General features: G+C 36.4%; 1 protein-coding gene across 2 annotated transcripts in view; it reads left to right on the plus strand.

The window, feature by feature from the left end:
* LOC120627115 (peroxidase) overlaps window positions 1-12,646 on the plus strand; it is an 84,464-nt gene extending 71,818 nt beyond the window's left edge. For both annotated transcript variants that reach the window (XM_039894971.1, XM_039894972.1), the window contains 11 exons: window positions 514-704; window positions 827-1,003; window positions 2,389-2,585; window positions 4,086-4,284; window positions 5,225-5,422; window positions 5,956-6,106; window positions 6,394-6,570; window positions 7,109-7,259; window positions 9,074-9,275; window positions 10,344-10,452; window positions 12,371-12,646. In XM_039894971.1, coding sequence (XP_039750905.1) covers window positions 514-704; window positions 827-1,003; window positions 2,389-2,585; window positions 4,086-4,284; window positions 5,225-5,422; window positions 5,956-6,106; window positions 6,394-6,570; window positions 7,109-7,259; window positions 9,074-9,275; window positions 10,344-10,452; window positions 12,371-12,440 — 1,822 coding nt within the window. In that variant the 3' untranslated portion in view covers window positions 12,441-12,646. The remainder of the gene's footprint in view (window positions 1-513; window positions 705-826; window positions 1,004-2,388; window positions 2,586-4,085; window positions 4,285-5,224; window positions 5,423-5,955; window positions 6,107-6,393; window positions 6,571-7,108; window positions 7,260-9,073; window positions 9,276-10,343; window positions 10,453-12,370) is intronic.
* The last annotated feature ends 5,131 nt before the right edge of the window (window positions 12,647-17,777 follow it).

Consider the following 17,777-nt stretch of genomic DNA (forward strand, 5'->3'; position numbering starts at 1 on the left):
GAAAAGTAGACATATTCACCAGTCAGTGAAAGAATATGTGGATACTTTAAGTTTTGTATATTGTAGATTATGTAAAAATGGTTTTAGTAAATTTAAATGATTTATATGAGCACAATATATAGCTGTAAAAATAAATAGTTCCATAGTTCACCAACATTATTGACTACCTACGTGCGAGGAGCAGAACAAGGGTTGTAACGACTATTATCACAGATAAGTGATAATAACAAGGGCCGTGGTGTAACGTGCTCTCTAAAGGCGATTTTCTATTGCCTCCCAGGGTTAACACTAAGAACCTTATAATTTTGGGCTCAACCAGGTAATTAAAACCAGGACTTCTTGATGCAAACTTGTAAAAAAACAACAAAACAACAAAGCGATCGCTCACAGACAATCTTTGGTGAGAGGAACTTCTAATAACTCGCTCATTTTTAAATCAACTTCAGAAGATAAATTTAATATTAAAGTGTCTTAACATATTCAGATTGGTAATTAAAAACCTGTTTAATAAAGTTTCAGCAATCCACCTCCACCACTCGGTTCTGGGCAAGACCCAGCCACGCAAACATGTGGTCTCGCACCACCTTTCTGCGCTAAATCTCGGTATCGCTCAATAGATGGCACCTGTAATAACTTACGACGACCGACATGGGGTATTCCCCAAACGCCGTACGGAAGATTAGTCAAATTCAAATATGGTGACGGTAAGTCCTATAGAACCGTCAAATGTATTAAACATAGTCTAATGCGATTGCAATAGAAAATTGTATCAATACGAAATCCTCAGTAATTAATTAACTATATATATACCATTTTTTTTTCATAGGCGTCAGTTCGTTCCCAAGAGCTGTCAGTGGCAAAGAACTGCCTAATGCTCGGGAGATCAGCAACTATCTATTTCCTAGCAAGCAGCTAGTTGACCCGATATGGAATTTAAACGCGCAGCAGTGGGGACAAATAATTACTCATGACATGTCTCTAACAGCGGGAGTCGCTCAAAGTCGTAAGTAGAAAAACCTTCCAAATTTTTAATTGTCTTAATGACAGTTGTTAGGGTCCTTACATACTAGGGGTGGCCTTTGCTGGAAAACTATGAATCGCTAGCCCTAGCCTATCAGGTGGGCTGATGCGATCAGGGTCGCACAGGCTCGTTGAAGATTCTACATTGGGAATTCATAGAGAAAACATAGTGTCCAACAGTGGACGTCCATCGGTTGCAACGATCTGACATAATCATTTTTACTGATTATAACAACGTTTTTTTTTTATAGAGAAAACAAAATCTCTTGGAGATTTATGTTAATTTCAGTTTGATTTATAATATTGAAAGTAAATTTATTGTATTAAACATGCATGACTGGTGAAATAAATGCCATTTCAATCGGTCGCTCTGCAAATATATTATTTTTAGTGTTCTATCTACATAAAAATTTGCTTAACTTGAGTAACAATTATTTTATTTTGAGTAAGTATGGATTTGCATAATTTAATATTCCTTTGATATTTTATTCTATCAGTGTAAGTTTATAACTTGTTTGTGTCTATACCTAGTATAATATTATCTTGTTCATCTTTTTTGGTTTTTATAATGTATACTCTTATCAGCATACAAATAAGACATATATATACACAGCCAAAATTATAAGACATCCACAGCTGGACAATGGCCATAGGTTTTATGTAGGGATTTCCGAATTTCACCTTCTTGTGCTGCTTGTAACCAGTGACTACTTGTACGTCTTTTGGCCCCGTCTTCCGCCTATTAGGGGATCAAAAAGTAATTCCGTTACATAAAATGTTGGTCTACCAACGCCACATTTTACGTTAGGGAATGACTACTCCGTCACCTTGGAACAAGGGCGATCGATGCTCCGTGCTATATGCTCCGCCCACATCAACTTCGTACCTGTAGCTGAGCGATGTCAACAACTCTTGTGTTGTTGTGTGCTAAGCGATTAAGTGTTCCGGTGCTATGTCGCGTAGAAACCGGTTAGGGGTATGAGTACCATACTCACTAACAGGTTAGCCCGCTACCATCTTAGACTACATCATCACCTACCAGGTTTGACTGCAGTTAAGGGCTAACTTGAAGTGGAATAAACAAAAAAAATCATGACCGGCCCACCATAGGGTCTCTTCTCAGAATAAGAAGGGCCGTTGTCCACCACGCTGGCTGAATGCGGATTGGTAGACTTCACATGCCTTTAAGAACGTTATAGAGAACTGTCAGGAATGCAGGTTTAATCACGATGTTTTCCTTCACGGCTAAGAAGATGATATTTTAATTGTTTAAATTAATGCAAGTGATATTTTAATTGTTTTATTTAAAGCAAGTGATATTTTAATTGGATGAGTCATCAATAACGATATATTATTTTTTTCCTATAGATAAAGACCCAGTGTCATGTTGCGACGACAACGGTCAACTTTCTCGCGACGCAGCTACCAACCCTCTCTGTGCCCCGATTATTATACCTAGGTCAGACGTCGTGCACTCACAAGTTGGCACAGAATGCATGAACTTCGTGAGGACAGGCACAACCAGGGATAGAGGATGTACACCGCCTTACGCGCCGGCTGAACCAGTATTAATATTTTTTTATATTGTTCGATAACTGTAAATAATTCTTCACATGTTATGTTGTATTGGCAAGCGGCGATAGCCTAATGGGTGGGACTTCGCCTCCGTTTTCCGAAAGCCAAGTTCGTACCTGTAAGTGATGTGCGTTTTAATAATTAAATATCATTTGCCTAAACGGTGAAGGTATACATGAAAGGGGTTTAGGCCGCAGTTCACCACGCTATCCAAGTGCGGTAGACTTCACACGCCTTTGGAAACATTATGCAGAACTCTCAGTGGTGCAGATTTCCTCACGATGCTTTCCTTTACCATTAAAGTAATTGGTATTTAACTGCTTTAAACGCACACAACTCCGTAAGTTAGAGGTGCGTGCCAAGTATCGATCTTTGTCCTCCCATAAGGAAAGGCAAAGCGCTTACAACTAGGTTGTCACGGCTGTTAATTCAAAATTATTATTTCCGCTACATATTTTTCAGCCAATAAAAGTGTTTATATATTACAAATTAATTAGTCGAATTTGTCACGAGTGTAGGCGAGCATTTATTGCTACTACGTAGCTAATACTACCAATACATAATAAGATGTACAACTTTCATCTGCATCTATCAGAAGACTCTTGTCCAATATGGTCGTAATACAAAAATAAACACTGGAACTTTATTTATTTATCATACGACAAAATTCAACGAGTTTTGTCGTATGATAAATAAATAGTAATAAGATATAACCTCTGAAAAGACTCAATTCAAATTATTAATAATAAAACAACCTAAACACTTAGTCTTCTATGATAAAAGACACAAAACGTTTGAAAAAGCAAAATTAATTTATATTTCTAATCGTCAAGTCTCACAAACAGACAAACTAAAGTATCGGAAATTTATTTTTACGGTAGTAATTGATCTAACAAGTAGTCGTTCCACCTAATGGTAAGTGGAAAACCACCACCTTTGGACGGCCGAGTGGCGCAGTGGGCAGCGACCCTGCTTTCTGAGTCCAAGGCTGTGGGTTCGATTCCCACAACTGGAAAAATGTTTGTGTGATGAACATGAATGTTTTTCAGTGTCTGGGTGTTTATCTGTATATTATAAGTATTTATGTGTATTATATTCATAAAAAATATTCATCAGCTATCTCAGTACCCATAACACAAGCTACGTTTACTTTGGGGCTAGATGGCGATGTGTGTATTGTCGTAGTATTTTTTATTTTTTTTTATTTATCACCTATAAATAAAGAAAACTTCAGAGTCTATTTCGGGAGCAGTCCTACAATGTGCTGGCTGCCCTGCGTGCATCAAACTGAGGCGTAGATGTTTCGACTAGTAGACTTAGTTATACCGACAATCACGCCCTTCAAACCCGAAACACAGCTTCGCAACTGCTTGATGGCCAAAATAAGCATTGCGGGAGAACTTTCCCGTACGAGGTGTCACAAAAAGCTCTACTAATAAACAAACAATTATATACCTTAAGCTGTTTCAATGAAGCTTATTTTTGTTTAGCTCTCCACTGTAACTGCGTACATGGACGCGTCCTTCTGCTACGGAAGTAGCGACGGACAAGCTAGACCAATTCGTTCTTTCCTCGGAGGTCGCCTAAGAACGATATTAAGAGGAGGGCGGGAATGGCCACCTCAAGATCCCAACGTGACACTCACCTGTGAATCTGCACGGTCACCTAATGAACCTTGCTATTTGGCTGGTAACTATGGATTTATTACGATTATTATTAACACTTTGTGTGTGGGGACGGAAGATCAGATACAGTTCAGTCAGCAAACCTCTTCTTCCCTCGGGTATCGTGCGAGGTGACAATAGGCTGTACCACTACCACCTACTGCGATCGTCAACTTGTGTGCCCAGCGTAGTGATTATGGGTTAACTCCCATTGGTGCAGGTCTTTAGTCCAGCAGATGATGTTGATTAATATTAAGAGCGTGACATTACCGGTCCAGATTCAGTATGCAACTTGCAATTTTAGATGGTTTCTAGGAATTGTTCAGACACCATATTCTCGGTCATTCAGACAGACAGAAATTTAATTCTTAATTGAATAAAATTTTATATTTTTATGAAAGCGTTTTACGTACACTAGGAGGAAATATCAGAAGAGTAGGTACATCAGATTTTCGTTACAGATAACTATGACATTCTTCTCTATTGCGAACATTTTGCCAAATCGTGTAAAGCGGATAACCATTTAGTCAGAAATATTGTCAAGAATAACATAGGTATATTTATTCCCTGAGGTGAACTATGTATTTCATTAGTAGTTTAAGTTCATTAAGCAGCATTCAGCACCTAAAAAAAGCTATTTTACTGACAATACCGTATCGATAATATATGAAAGGGAAGTCTTTATAAACTAAAGTTAAGATACATTCCTAATTAAAATGCTTTATGTATGAGCACAAGTGCCTCCAACTTGTACAAAACTTCTGAAGAACCATCGCATTCGAATTATGAGTTTGTACGGAGTCGACCAGTTGGCAATCTGCCTGAAAAGTATGAGAGAAATACAACAGATCCTAATTAAACTTAAAGCGAAGCAGAAGTTCTCTTTGCTACTAACAAACTTATATATTAGTTTATGGATTTTTTAAATGCTCTCAGCTTTTTTAATGTGCTCTTTCCATTAACAGGCGACATTCGAGTGAATCAAAATCCTCAGCTAACAATACTTCAGATAATTGTACTCCGAGAGCACAACAGGATTGCCGATATCCTGTCTGCCATTAACCCACACTGGGACGACGAGACACTCTACCAAGAAGCGCGTCGGATTGTTATTGCTGAACTGCAATATATAAACTATTACGAATATTTGCCAATTTTCCTCGGTAAGTGTTATTAAAACGCTACGTAGAAGTTGTCTACTCAGTCAATATAATAAAGTCTGTGAATGGCTATCTCAATACAAAAAGATCCCGATTTGACAGGCCAGGTTGAGTCTATTAATAAAATAACCTTTCAACTTTTACTTACATTCGGATTAATTCCGGCAAAAATAAATCGTTTTCCTCGGACCCATACAAAATTGAAAAATTGATTTTTGCTTCTAACAGAATAATATTTTTCATTGTTAGGTACTTACATACATTCTAAGATACTATTCCTACTAATTATTGAATATTATGCCAATATACAATTACATCGATCAATCAAATCAACATTATTTACGCAATACGATTTTTTATAATAATGTTTTTTTTCAATTTGACCATAATTTGGAATGGAGATAGATTACACCCTGGATCAAGCTATGCTTTATGAAAAACCTAAAAAAACGCTAAAAAAAACATTATTTCGAGATATGTTCCGTTGTAGAATGCAAGTTGTATTTGTTGCTTAATTCAATAATTAATTTTAACAGGTTATGAAAATATGGTAAAGAACAAGTTAATATATCCTGGTGCTCGCGGTTACGTTAATGATTATAATCCGGAAGTGGACCCAACTGTGCTAGATGAACACGCTACTGCTGCATTTAGACACTTCCATACCCTGATCCGAGGATATCTACAGTAAGCTCAATTAAACTTATACATAGTTCTATCAAAATGAATGAACAGAACACTTTATATAACAGAGAGTTATATTTATACTGCTGATGATGAGCAAATAAGAACTGAATACAGAAATATCAGCGCCAATGTGTGGAGCAACTTTTCTTTGTAATTTTAGTATATTCACCAACTTGTTATTATGCGTAGTAGAGGAGTCTGAAAACAATATTACCCTAGAATAATGTTCTACGTTCAACTTTAAATAATAATGCAAAATTAATAATTTATTGAAATTTATTCAACAGGTTAATTTCCGAAAATAGACATTTGGCTGGAATTGTACGTCTAAGTGACTGGTTTAATAGGCCATTGTTAGTTGAGCTCGAAAACGCCTTTGACGATCTGACGAGAGGTCTTACATATCAACCTCAAGACTACAGTGATCAATTTTGGGACAGTGAAATTACTCAGTTTCTCTTTAGGTGAGTGGGTTCTTAAGAATTAACAATAAGTACAATTATAGTTAGTAGAAATAGATCGAATGCTAACAACCGTTTTTCTTGGCATGCTGAAAATAGGTTTAGATCCGCATTGCTTTGAAGTTTGAAATGTTTTAGCATCGAAAAATAGGAAAAGAATTTACCCACGCTATTTGTAACTAAAGTTTGATATATTTATTCGTGTCTCAAAGCTTTGAGTAATTTTGGAAACAAAATCAAATAGACGGCTGCCGGTTACCAGTCCATTTGAGTCACACCAATAGTAAAGGCTAATAATTCGACAAATTTTGTGAACCAATTTCTCTGTGCTACAAATGGTGAAGTTTCAGCATCGCGTATTAACTGTCACAATCATGTGAAACAAAGAAGTTCATAGATTGCTATCGTGCTATTCGAGCCTATATCAAAAATTACTCAATGTCTCTTTAGATCGCCTACTTGTTATTAACATAATTTATTTGCACCGCCTAATTATATTGGATTACAATATTGTATCAAACTATGTCTAACCTATCTACAGGCGAAACAATACTTTTGGCGGTGATCTTCGAGCAACAGATATACAGCGCGGGCGTGACCACGGTCTCGGAAGTTACGTGGCAACAAGGAGTGCTTGCGGCTTACCCGTGCCGAAGACCTTCCAAGAAATGACTGACTTTATCCCAAAGAAGGTACTTCAATATGAATACTTTAACATAAATGTGAGAATAAACCTGTAGTCTACAATAAATATACCCTTATAAGTTATGCGCCATACTATAGAACTTTTGCCATTAATGCTGAATAATTATTGAATATACATAAATATTTACCAAAATAAAAACTAGTTGATTTCCTCTGGGGGAATATAGTTTTCTTTCAGATAAATTACTTAAAAAATCGGACCAGTGGTATCGGAGACAAGCCCAACAATCAAAACTCACGAACTTATTTTAACTCTTTATTATATTAGTATATATAAATAATTTGGGCTGTTATTAGTATTTTATATTAATTTAAAAAAAAAAGAAATATTTTTCCTAACTGCTTAATCTATTCGAGCTCATTTTTGTATCATGCAAAAATACCTATCGCAATGTGGTCGCATAAACTCACATAATATTCTAGCGAGAATAGCGAGTTATTAAAAAAGTATGGATATGGACAAAAAAAATATTAAATGCGGCTTTGTTTGCAAAAAGCTCAAGAGGGTAGCAAAGACTTTTAGCACTCCTTTGTTGTAGCGTATTTGACTTTCATTCCAAACATTTTATTTCTACAGACGATACTCATTGTGAAGCATTGTGAAGCACGATATGTGTGCTGAGTTCAGAACTTTAAGTTACATCAGATTTCCTTCTAATCGCCGTGTTCGCCTAGAATTTAAGTAAATACTTCTAAGATACACATCATATTACAAAAATAGACTTTATTCAACATCGGGTATTGTGTCGTTGCCTACTTTTATATCAAAATCAAAATAAACTTTGCATACTTTACTTTACCCTTCATACGGGCTACTGTTTGAATAATATAACAACTGAGACAGGCTTGGAATCATTTCATTTTACTTAGTGGTCTTCATAGATAGGTCTTTATTTACGAGTATTTTAGCAATGTTTTATTAAGAAGAGACATTGTGTTATGAGAGAAAATTCTTCTTTACTCGTGAATTGTTTGAATTGTGTGGATCAAATTAAATATTTTTGAAGGTCAACCGTATTCCCGTGAAAAAACCGCTGCGAGGTCATACGTAAACATTTTATTGTGCGGCAGAATGTGGATGGATTTAAACTCAAGTTTTAATTAAAAAGTTTTATTTTCGAGAAAATTTTCCAACTTCAATGACTTACTTTTATTACTAATGACCGTCCGTTTATGCAATATCGCTACTCTGTAGAACTCAAAATCCGTTTGTTCTGTATTCTTAAAATACAATTTTGGCAGTGAAACGGTCGAAAAATACTTTTGCCGGAATTTTATTTTACAAATTAAAAGGGATTATATTCATAAAACAACCGATTCGAATTATTATACATAGTTGAATTATTTGAATAGTGTTAAATATGGTTAGTTACTATTACAACAATTCAATATTATATGGAGCTTGTAGATCGTTATAGTTCACCACGCTGCAAGTCCACCAGGCCGCACTTGGCTGGACTTGTGAACTTCACACACAACTCTTAGGAATTTAGGTTTCCTCACTTTTTTTTCATTAGCTTTAAAGCAAGTTATATTTGATTACTTAAAACACACATACGTAGCTTCAAAGAGTTAGAGGTTCTGAGGATCGAAAATGTTCCGAAACTGATTCCAAAGCTAAAAATCACCACTCAAAGATTACACATTGCTCATTGTTAGCTATATGTGGCTATCACTTGTCAGTTGCTAGCACATAATAATCAACGTAATGACTTAAAAATCGTCTGTCTTTAAAAACCTATAATTTATTATTAAACTGTCAAGATCTATAGTTAGTGTGTCATTATTGTTGAATTCACAGAACGTGGAAATCCTACAACTCATATACGAAAACCTAGAAGATGTGGACCTTGTCGTAGCAGGCTCCCTCGAGATAAACGTCCCGGGTGCGCAGACAGGCCCTACTTTCCTGTGCATCCTCACCGAGCAGTTTTACAGAACACGAGTTGGTGACCGATTCTTCTTCGAGAACGGTGCCGATCCGGATATAGCTTTTACCAAAAGTAAGTTTACGAGGTTACGGCAGATCGGAATACAGTCTTTATCAACCCTCCTCTTCCCGCGAGTGTCCTACGAGGACATTACAAGAATATAACGGAGAACAGGATACAGCGTCTTCAGTTGTATTACCAACGCCAACGCCAAGACGCCCAACGCAGTGACTGCTACAGCAGTGGACTGTTATTGATTAAGTTAATAGGCCCATATGTTAGTTCACTGTAAAATAAAAGTCCCAAGCAAATAAGATATGATAGCAGAAGAACAGCCCTGCTAAATTTTGACCTTATCAAAGAATGCAGAAGTTTATTATACTAAAAGCAGAACTTGTCTTATAATCAAATAAACTATTTTACTTCTCATGTAAATTATTCTGATGCATTTTTTCATGTTAAGTATAGGCGGACTAAAATAGGCTTGCTCTTTTGCATAAGAGTTTATAGGCAATAGATATTATTTATAACAGAGTTAAGTAATATTACTGCCGCTTCGCCTTCAAGTCTTCAAAGGGCTACCATTTCCGCATCTGTCAATGGTATCAAAGCTGATGCCTTTATTGATACAAGCAGCTCAATAATTTTTATTGACAAGAATTTAGCGTTGTTCTTAAAAATTCCAATTGAGCCTTGCGTATGAAATTTCTGAAGGTACTGCTAGTAATATTTTTTTTTAAAACTAAATTGAAAAGCAGAGTTTCTAACTGCCTCGATTCCGTAGTGCATCTGGTATATTTGAGATGAAGTGAGTGGCTTCTTATGGCTTCTTTGAAATCATACGGACAAATATCGGCTCTCTCGACCGTTTATGACCGTCCCTGTGCTTGATCCGCGTAAATTACGGTTTTATTACAAATCCCGTGAGAATCATTTGATGTCCTGTGATAATAAGTAGCTTAAAGTAGAACAACAGTAGCCTTTCCGTCTTTTTAACTATCTCTATGCCAAAAATCTAGTTGATTTGTGGTTTAATTAGGGTAGGAAGGAACGTCAAACAAATTACTTTAAACAACTGGCAAATGAAAGAGTCGCTGCTCGTTCGGGATGTATATACTTAATTTCTTATTATCTATACAGATCAGCTGGCATCGATACGAAAAGGATCGTCCATAGCACGTATATTGTGCGACAACAGTGATAATATACGTCATATGCAACCGAAAGCCTTCCAACAAATATCACACAGGTAAGTACAAAATAAACATTACGTTTAGCGTTTACTGACTAAATAAAGTAGCAATCCTTGGTTTTACTCAGTGATTTGCACTTTATAAATATGGAAAACCACTACCTAACCTAAACTTATCACGTGGGTAGTAGCGGTAGAGGAGAAGGATTTTTCTTTCATGCCTTCAGAGAATCGTGTTTATAATATTAGTATAATTATTTTTACGCATAATCAGCCTCATCAGCAATAGGCTGATTATGAATAACTTCTTAATCTCCTCTTTTTCAATAGGAGAGAGTTCTAGAGCGTAGTATAGACCTATCACTCTGCTCGCATGGTTAGCTATAACGATAATTATCAAAATTCACTTATTAGTCATAATAAGCGGGACCGACGGCTTTACGTGCTCTCCGAGGCATGGGGATAGAAATCACCAATTTATTTCAGGGCTGGTAAAAAATATTGAATAGAAGCGGGCATTACTTTGCGGAAATCCATGATATATTATTATGAAAATTAAGCTTAATTTGCTATACTCCGCGAAAAGCAGGAGAATCTGTATGTTGTAATTTATAATTTTTTCAATCCTTATACTCCACACCAAACAAATCTTCGGCAATGTACCCTACATTCTGTTTGGCTTGGAGTATAAGCTACGCACATTTCGCTCCGAAACCGGAGCATCCTCAGGAGATATTGATGTTGAATAATTGTTGTTGTTGCAAAAATATCCCATTACACAATTCTTGCCCCGATCCTGGAATCGAACCCAGGACCTCATAGTCTGTAGTTGAACATGCTAATTACTAAATTAAGTATTTACAACCAATAATATAATTAATAAAATTATTTACTCATATTTGTTTAAATAAATTTATAGCTAGCCAACTGCGATTATATGAAACCATTCCAGCAAAATTGCGTCCGTGTAAGATTTAAAGCAGACTATATGCGGAGATTGCAAAGGCGGTGCCAGATTTTGTGAAATACTACTGAGAATTTGTTCCAATTTTACACGGAGAAATTTCATTATGATTTCCAAACATAAATAAAACTCGCAGCACTTACAGAAAATGAATCCCGTGTTATTGTTAAAACAATCAACGACACTTTTTGAATGGGAGATAAACGTTAAAAACCGATTATTTAGCTGATATTATAAAGCTGGATATTTTGTATGTTTGAATGCACTAATAACGGGAACTGCATTTTACGATATTGTTCTTTTTTGAGTTAAATTATCATCATCATCATCATTCCACCAGTATCCGAGCACGAATCTCCTGTCCGGATGAGAAGGAATTCGGCCGTAGTCTTTATATACCACACTGGCCAAGAGTGGATTATAAGACAGCAAACGCCTTTCAAAACGTTATTGCGAACTCTCAGGGATGCGGGTTGCCTCACGATGTTTTCCTACACCGTTAAAACAAGTGATACCTATTTAATTTTAATAAAAACGCACGTAACTCCGAAAAATTAGAGATGCGTGCCAGGGATTGATCTCCGCCCCCGAAACGGGCTTATTAGTCTTTACCGATCAACGCCCGTCAACGCCCTGGAGTAGCGTGGCGGGTCTGAGCTCCAAATCCCTTATTCTTATAAGAAAGAAGGCATGGGAGCAACTGCGTGTGATGAAAACAAATATATTTTATACGTTCATTGGATTGTATGTAAAGTTTAAGGTTTTTAATTTGCATATTAATGCCTTTATAGCCACTAACTTATGTTACAAGTTTGTTAACAAAACCACAAGATTTTCGGCATTTGTTTTCTGAAATTATATGAGTTTTTCTGGAATTAGGATCTCCTTCTTTTTCAAATCTTATTGATTGGTTGCTTAGATAGGGCGTAAAAGACGGACAGACAAACGCATTTTTGCCTTTGTATTACTAGTAAGGATTGTGAGTGTTAATATAACAATTTTCTTTTTCAGGAATAAGCCCGTTCGTTGCGACAGGTTGCCGTCGATTGACCTCAGTTTGTGGCGCGATGTTCGTTTTTAATACAACTGCTGTTATACTTTTTAAGTGTATATCCGCTTATCATTTAATCAACAGCGTTGCCATGTTAAAAGTATATAATAAAGATAAGACATACTATGTAAATAAAGTAACTATACCATTCATTGATATCTACACCACCAATCGATACCCATAGGGCACGGTTGACAGATTTTTAAATCAAAATACACTTTATTGTACACCTAATACAAAGAATTTGGAACAAAAAAAAAAACACAAAATAAAAAAAGAAAAGGTACAATAGGCGGCCTTGTCGCTTAAAAGCGATCTCTACCAGGCAACCTACCAAAGTAAATGAAGTTAAGAAAAAGGGTTAGGGTGCATTACAAAAATCAATAAATAATAATAAATAAAATAACATGACGATAATCTGGTGAAAGCTGAAAAGGAAAATGTATCTTAATACTTGGACCTTGCTCACGAGATTACCGCCATGTGAAATATTGAGTCGACCGTTGTTGTTCCGATCGTCGTTTCAGTCAATGGTCTTCTCGCGAAAGGCTTCGACCAACATCTTAGAAGCTTTCGCTTGGTTGTTGGATCAAGGGTCGGATACAGAAGGCAGTAGTCCTTGAAACGGCGCGTATTGTGAGGAGATTCCTCACTCTGGAGCCCTGAGCACCGGTTGCTTGGGCATTCAAAAGCCCAGAAAGTGGAAGTTGTTTAATTTATTTCTAAGCATTGTTAATAATTAAAAAAAAAATATAAAGAATAATAATAAAATAAAATATACTTGCAATTTCTCGCTATTTCTCATTGACTCCATACGCCGATGCAATATTTATTATAGTAGTAGTTGAGCTTTTTGAGACGGAGCTCATCCGGAGAAGTGTAACCGGCAACCGCCATGCTTATTTCTTCCTTAAGGCAGCATTGCACTGTTCCTCTGTGGCAGCATTGTTCTGTGTTTGAAGAGCGTAGTTTCGCTTCAGGTTGATGAACAAGGTGGAACTTTGACGTATTCCTTGCATATCCTGTGAAATGTTGCTTTATTTATAGGCGATGGTTCTACATTATTATCAAGTTAGCATTAAGCTTGGTCCCTCGATTGTACAAAAAAAAAGTAGCCTAGAAAGATACATTAACAGCCGATTGGCGCAGTGGGCAGCGACACTGCTTTCTAAGTCCAAGGCTGTGGGTTCGATTCCCGCAACTGAAAAATGTTTGTTTTATGAGCATGAATGTTTTTCAGTGTCGGGGTCTATCTGTATTTTATAAGTACTATTTATGTATGTTATTCATAAAAATATTCATTAGTCATCTTAGTAGCCATAGCCCAAGCTTTGGGGTTAGATGGCGATGTGTTGTCGTAGTATATTTATTTATTTATTAATTTAAGGACTGGTAAGATGTGTGTAATATCTTCTACACGTGTGATAAAATAAATGAGTCCTTATATTTTATACGTAAAAACCAAGTGGTATGATAAGAACCGCTGAAGGTATTCAGAGGTACCATAGAAATCCTAATACATTGTCTTGTTATGAACGTTTCTAGTGTAGGTATTGATTGGTGGTGTTGACATAGAATTGTTTAAACTGCAGTATTTTTTTTTATTGGTCTTATAGGTTAAGGTTAATATTTTGCCTCTGAGAGTAAACCTTATTGATTTGAGTTAACTTTCTTGAGGCACTTTCTTTTACTACTTTTACATAAAAAAATACCCTATTTATCCATGTTTCAGTTATAGTTTTTATTTTTAATTTATAATATGAGTATATATACCACATTTATTTTATAACGTATTGAAAAATAAAGATTAATGTTTCGTTTTGACTTTTGTTTATCTCGTGTGTGTGTTTTCTGTATTTATTCTCAATGTTTTTACAATGTGTGACAAATGTTTATAATGTAAATAAAAGTGTGTATAAATTCAACTATTAGTTTTTCATGACAATATCCTTCTGACTCAATTATATCTGGAAAAATGTACGTGAAAATGCACATTGCAGGATCGGAGAGTATAATACTATCTACCACGCTTTCAGAAACTGTCGAAGTACTTAAAATTTGACGGCCGACTGGCGCAGTGGGCAGCGACCCTGCTTACTGAGTCCTAGGCCGTGGGTTCGATTCCCACAACTGGAAAATGTTTGTGCGATGAACATGATTGTTTTTCAGTGTCTGGGTGTTTATCTGTATATTATAAGTATTTATGTGTATCATATTTATAAAAATATTCATCAGCTATCTTGGTACCCATAACACAAGCTACACAAGGCGATGTGTGTGTTGTCGTAGTATATTTATTTATTTAGTTAATAAAAAAAAAATGCAATCATCATCATCATCAGAAAAAACCGGCCCACTAGAAGGCACAGGTCTCCTCTCAGAAAGAGATTGAGTGGACCGTAGTTGACCACTTACACCTATTAAGAGATAGTTATGGAGAATTCAGGCATGCAGGTTTCCTTACGGTTTCACCTTTAAAGCAAGTGATTCTTTAATTGCTTAAATTAAAAACGTACATAACTCGGAAAAGTAAAATTTGCTTGCCGAGGATCGAACTAGGACCTAGTTCCTCAGAAAGCGAGAGCCGAAGCCACTTCCCCGCTAGGCTATAACCACTTCTGTAAAATGCAGTACCTATCTGTTAATAATTGATACAGTTTGATTATCTTCATTAATATCGTCGTAGTAGGCCTCCTCGTGAATCGTAAGAATCTAATCTAAAGCGATAAAGAGACCAAAAGGCGCTAATGCAGAATAACAAACGTTAAGATACGATATTTGGCTCTTCATTAACAAAAATGTGAGCATTATTGATTAAAATAAGAATACATTTTTATTGGCAAAAAAATGCGAAATAATTAATACAAAACAGAGTAGGTGTGACCGATTTGTTGGGCGTGTGTGTTTAAGAAAATTAATAGGACCGAATACTTTACAGTTTTAGTTTATAATATCAGAAATATAGAATATACAACTTATCGAACTGCAATGAACTTCGAAAGTGTCGAAATATAGTTTATAGTTTTAGTGCTTTCAGTTTATGGACAACTTTTCTCATGTTCGGCTACGTAATGCTGCGAGAAAACTCTCACAACTCTTAAATTGAATTCGGAATGTTCGCTTACCCGATGCACTTTTCTAGCACTCACTTTTACCAGAAGACACACTTTTATTTGGATTTGGAAAGGAGAACAACGGTGAAGTCAAAAGTTTGCTATTACTTACCCTTAGGTCAATATCTCACTAAGACGCCATGGTGGCGCTTCCTCGGTGTCTTTGTTCTCTGCTACTAAATGAGAAACACCAAAGCAGCACCTACCTACCTGCAGGGCTGGACAAGGACAAATATTATATCCCCCGATTATATCCCCCGACAAGGGATATAATTAACGTGTCCACCTGTTAAAGCATGGGGACATGGAATAGGAGAAGTTTACCCCCGTTTATTACACATATATTATTTGGATATTATTTCCACTTGTTCGCCAGTGCTCCGAGAGTTGATAAAGCTGTGGGAGAAGATAATTTTTTATCCTTTCCTCTGGGATATAATTGTCTCCTGCCCATGCTAGCCGTGCTGGATCGTCCGCAATTCGTAAGCTCGTTATCGTTAACCGGTTTCCGAGTATCAATGTAAAATGAACGTAATATAACCAAGTTTAAAGTAGCATATTCTGTACTAACCTGACCTGGAACCTGTGTAAGTCTACTGTAAATACTCGTAGCTTAGGGTGTAGAAATCCGTACGAATTTGCGGTTTAGAACTAGGATGGTATGTTCCATTTAAGTTGATTTTATATTATTAACCCATAACCGGCCACTACAGGGCACGGATCTCCTTACAGAATGAGAAGGGTTCAGCCAACTACGTTGGCCAAGTGCTGATTGATAGACTACACACGCCTTTGAAAACGTTATGGTGAACTCCCAGGCATGCAGTATACTGACAATTCTTACCGTAAAAGCAACTGATATTCTAATTGATAAATTAAAAACGCACATAACTCCGAAATGTAGGGGGTCGAACTCGGTCCCCCGGAAAGGAAGCACGAGGCCCTAATCACTAGGATATCATGACCATTCCGATTGTGAGCGTATAAAATATGATCTTATACTAATGACCAATCACCCTGTATATACAATATCCAACAATTTCCTTTTATTATTGTTGCTCGTAGTTGCAAAGAATTTCCAATATCTAAAGATCCTTTTCAGAGTTAATGTTATGTGAAGTGAGAGTGCCTTTGTATCATATGTATTCTTATCAGGCGTTAACCTGTACTACAACTGAATATAAAATATTACTAAAAGCTTCTTCAAGTGAAAATGATTTCAGAGTGGACTTAGTATCATCATTATCAGCCAGTAAGCGTCCCACAGCTGGGCTCGGAAACCTCTCATATTCACCAACACCACCACACTGTTGCATTGCGAATTGGCGGCTTTAACGGTTATAACATGTTTGTAATTATATCGTCGACTGATTGGCTTAACGTGTTCTCGGAGGCACTTTCCACTTGTGCGCCAATAGGGTTGGATATTGCCGATTCCTTTAGTACCTACGGACTGGTTCTGAGATTTGATTAACATTAAAACTTTATACCTTTATTTTCGTTTAGTTTGCTAGTCATAAAACCGATTTAAACGCACTTGGGTAATACCTATTAAAGCAATAAAGGCGCTGGAATTTTAATTTAGTACCTGGGTAATAGATATCTACTTAATATACGTTATGGATAACATTTGTAAATACTGATCAGATAAGTATAACGACCAGTTAAACTTTTTTTTTTGTAAGATATTTTTATTCTACAAGTTTAGACTTTCATTACAATCTCATCTGGTGGTAAGTAGTGATGCAGTCTAAGATGGAAGCAGGCTAACTTGTTAGGGGTACAGATATTGGCGGTACGTTTTTATTGATGACAATCCTATCACTAAAGAGCTGCCGCCACTAGCCACGGCAAAAGCCTCCCATACCAAGTTAGAGAATATTCAGAAATTTCTGAATTGCCCCAGTCGGGGATACAAGCTGGGACCTCCGTCAAAGTCAAAGTCAAAGTCAAATATTTCTTTATTCAAATAGACACATATATGGCACTTTTGATGCGTACATTACATGTAAAATATGACATAGGAGCGATAAATAAATTCGTCAACTTCAAACTAAAGCTACGAGGGTTCCAAACGTGCCCTGGTCTAAGAAGAAGTCCACAAGAAACTTAGCCGGTTGTTATTTTTTTTTTGTTATCACCATCTCACATTGTCCTTTAAAAACTTTTAAAGAAGCAACCTGGTTAGAGCGATAATTTACACCCAAGCATTTTTATCGTTGACGTAGTCCTTAATACTATAATAGGACTTTTC

This window comes from Pararge aegeria, chromosome 10, assembly GCF_905163445.1.
Source record: "Pararge aegeria chromosome 10, ilParAegt1.1, whole genome shotgun sequence".
Taxonomy (NCBI): domain Eukaryota; kingdom Metazoa; phylum Arthropoda; class Insecta; order Lepidoptera; family Nymphalidae; genus Pararge; species Pararge aegeria.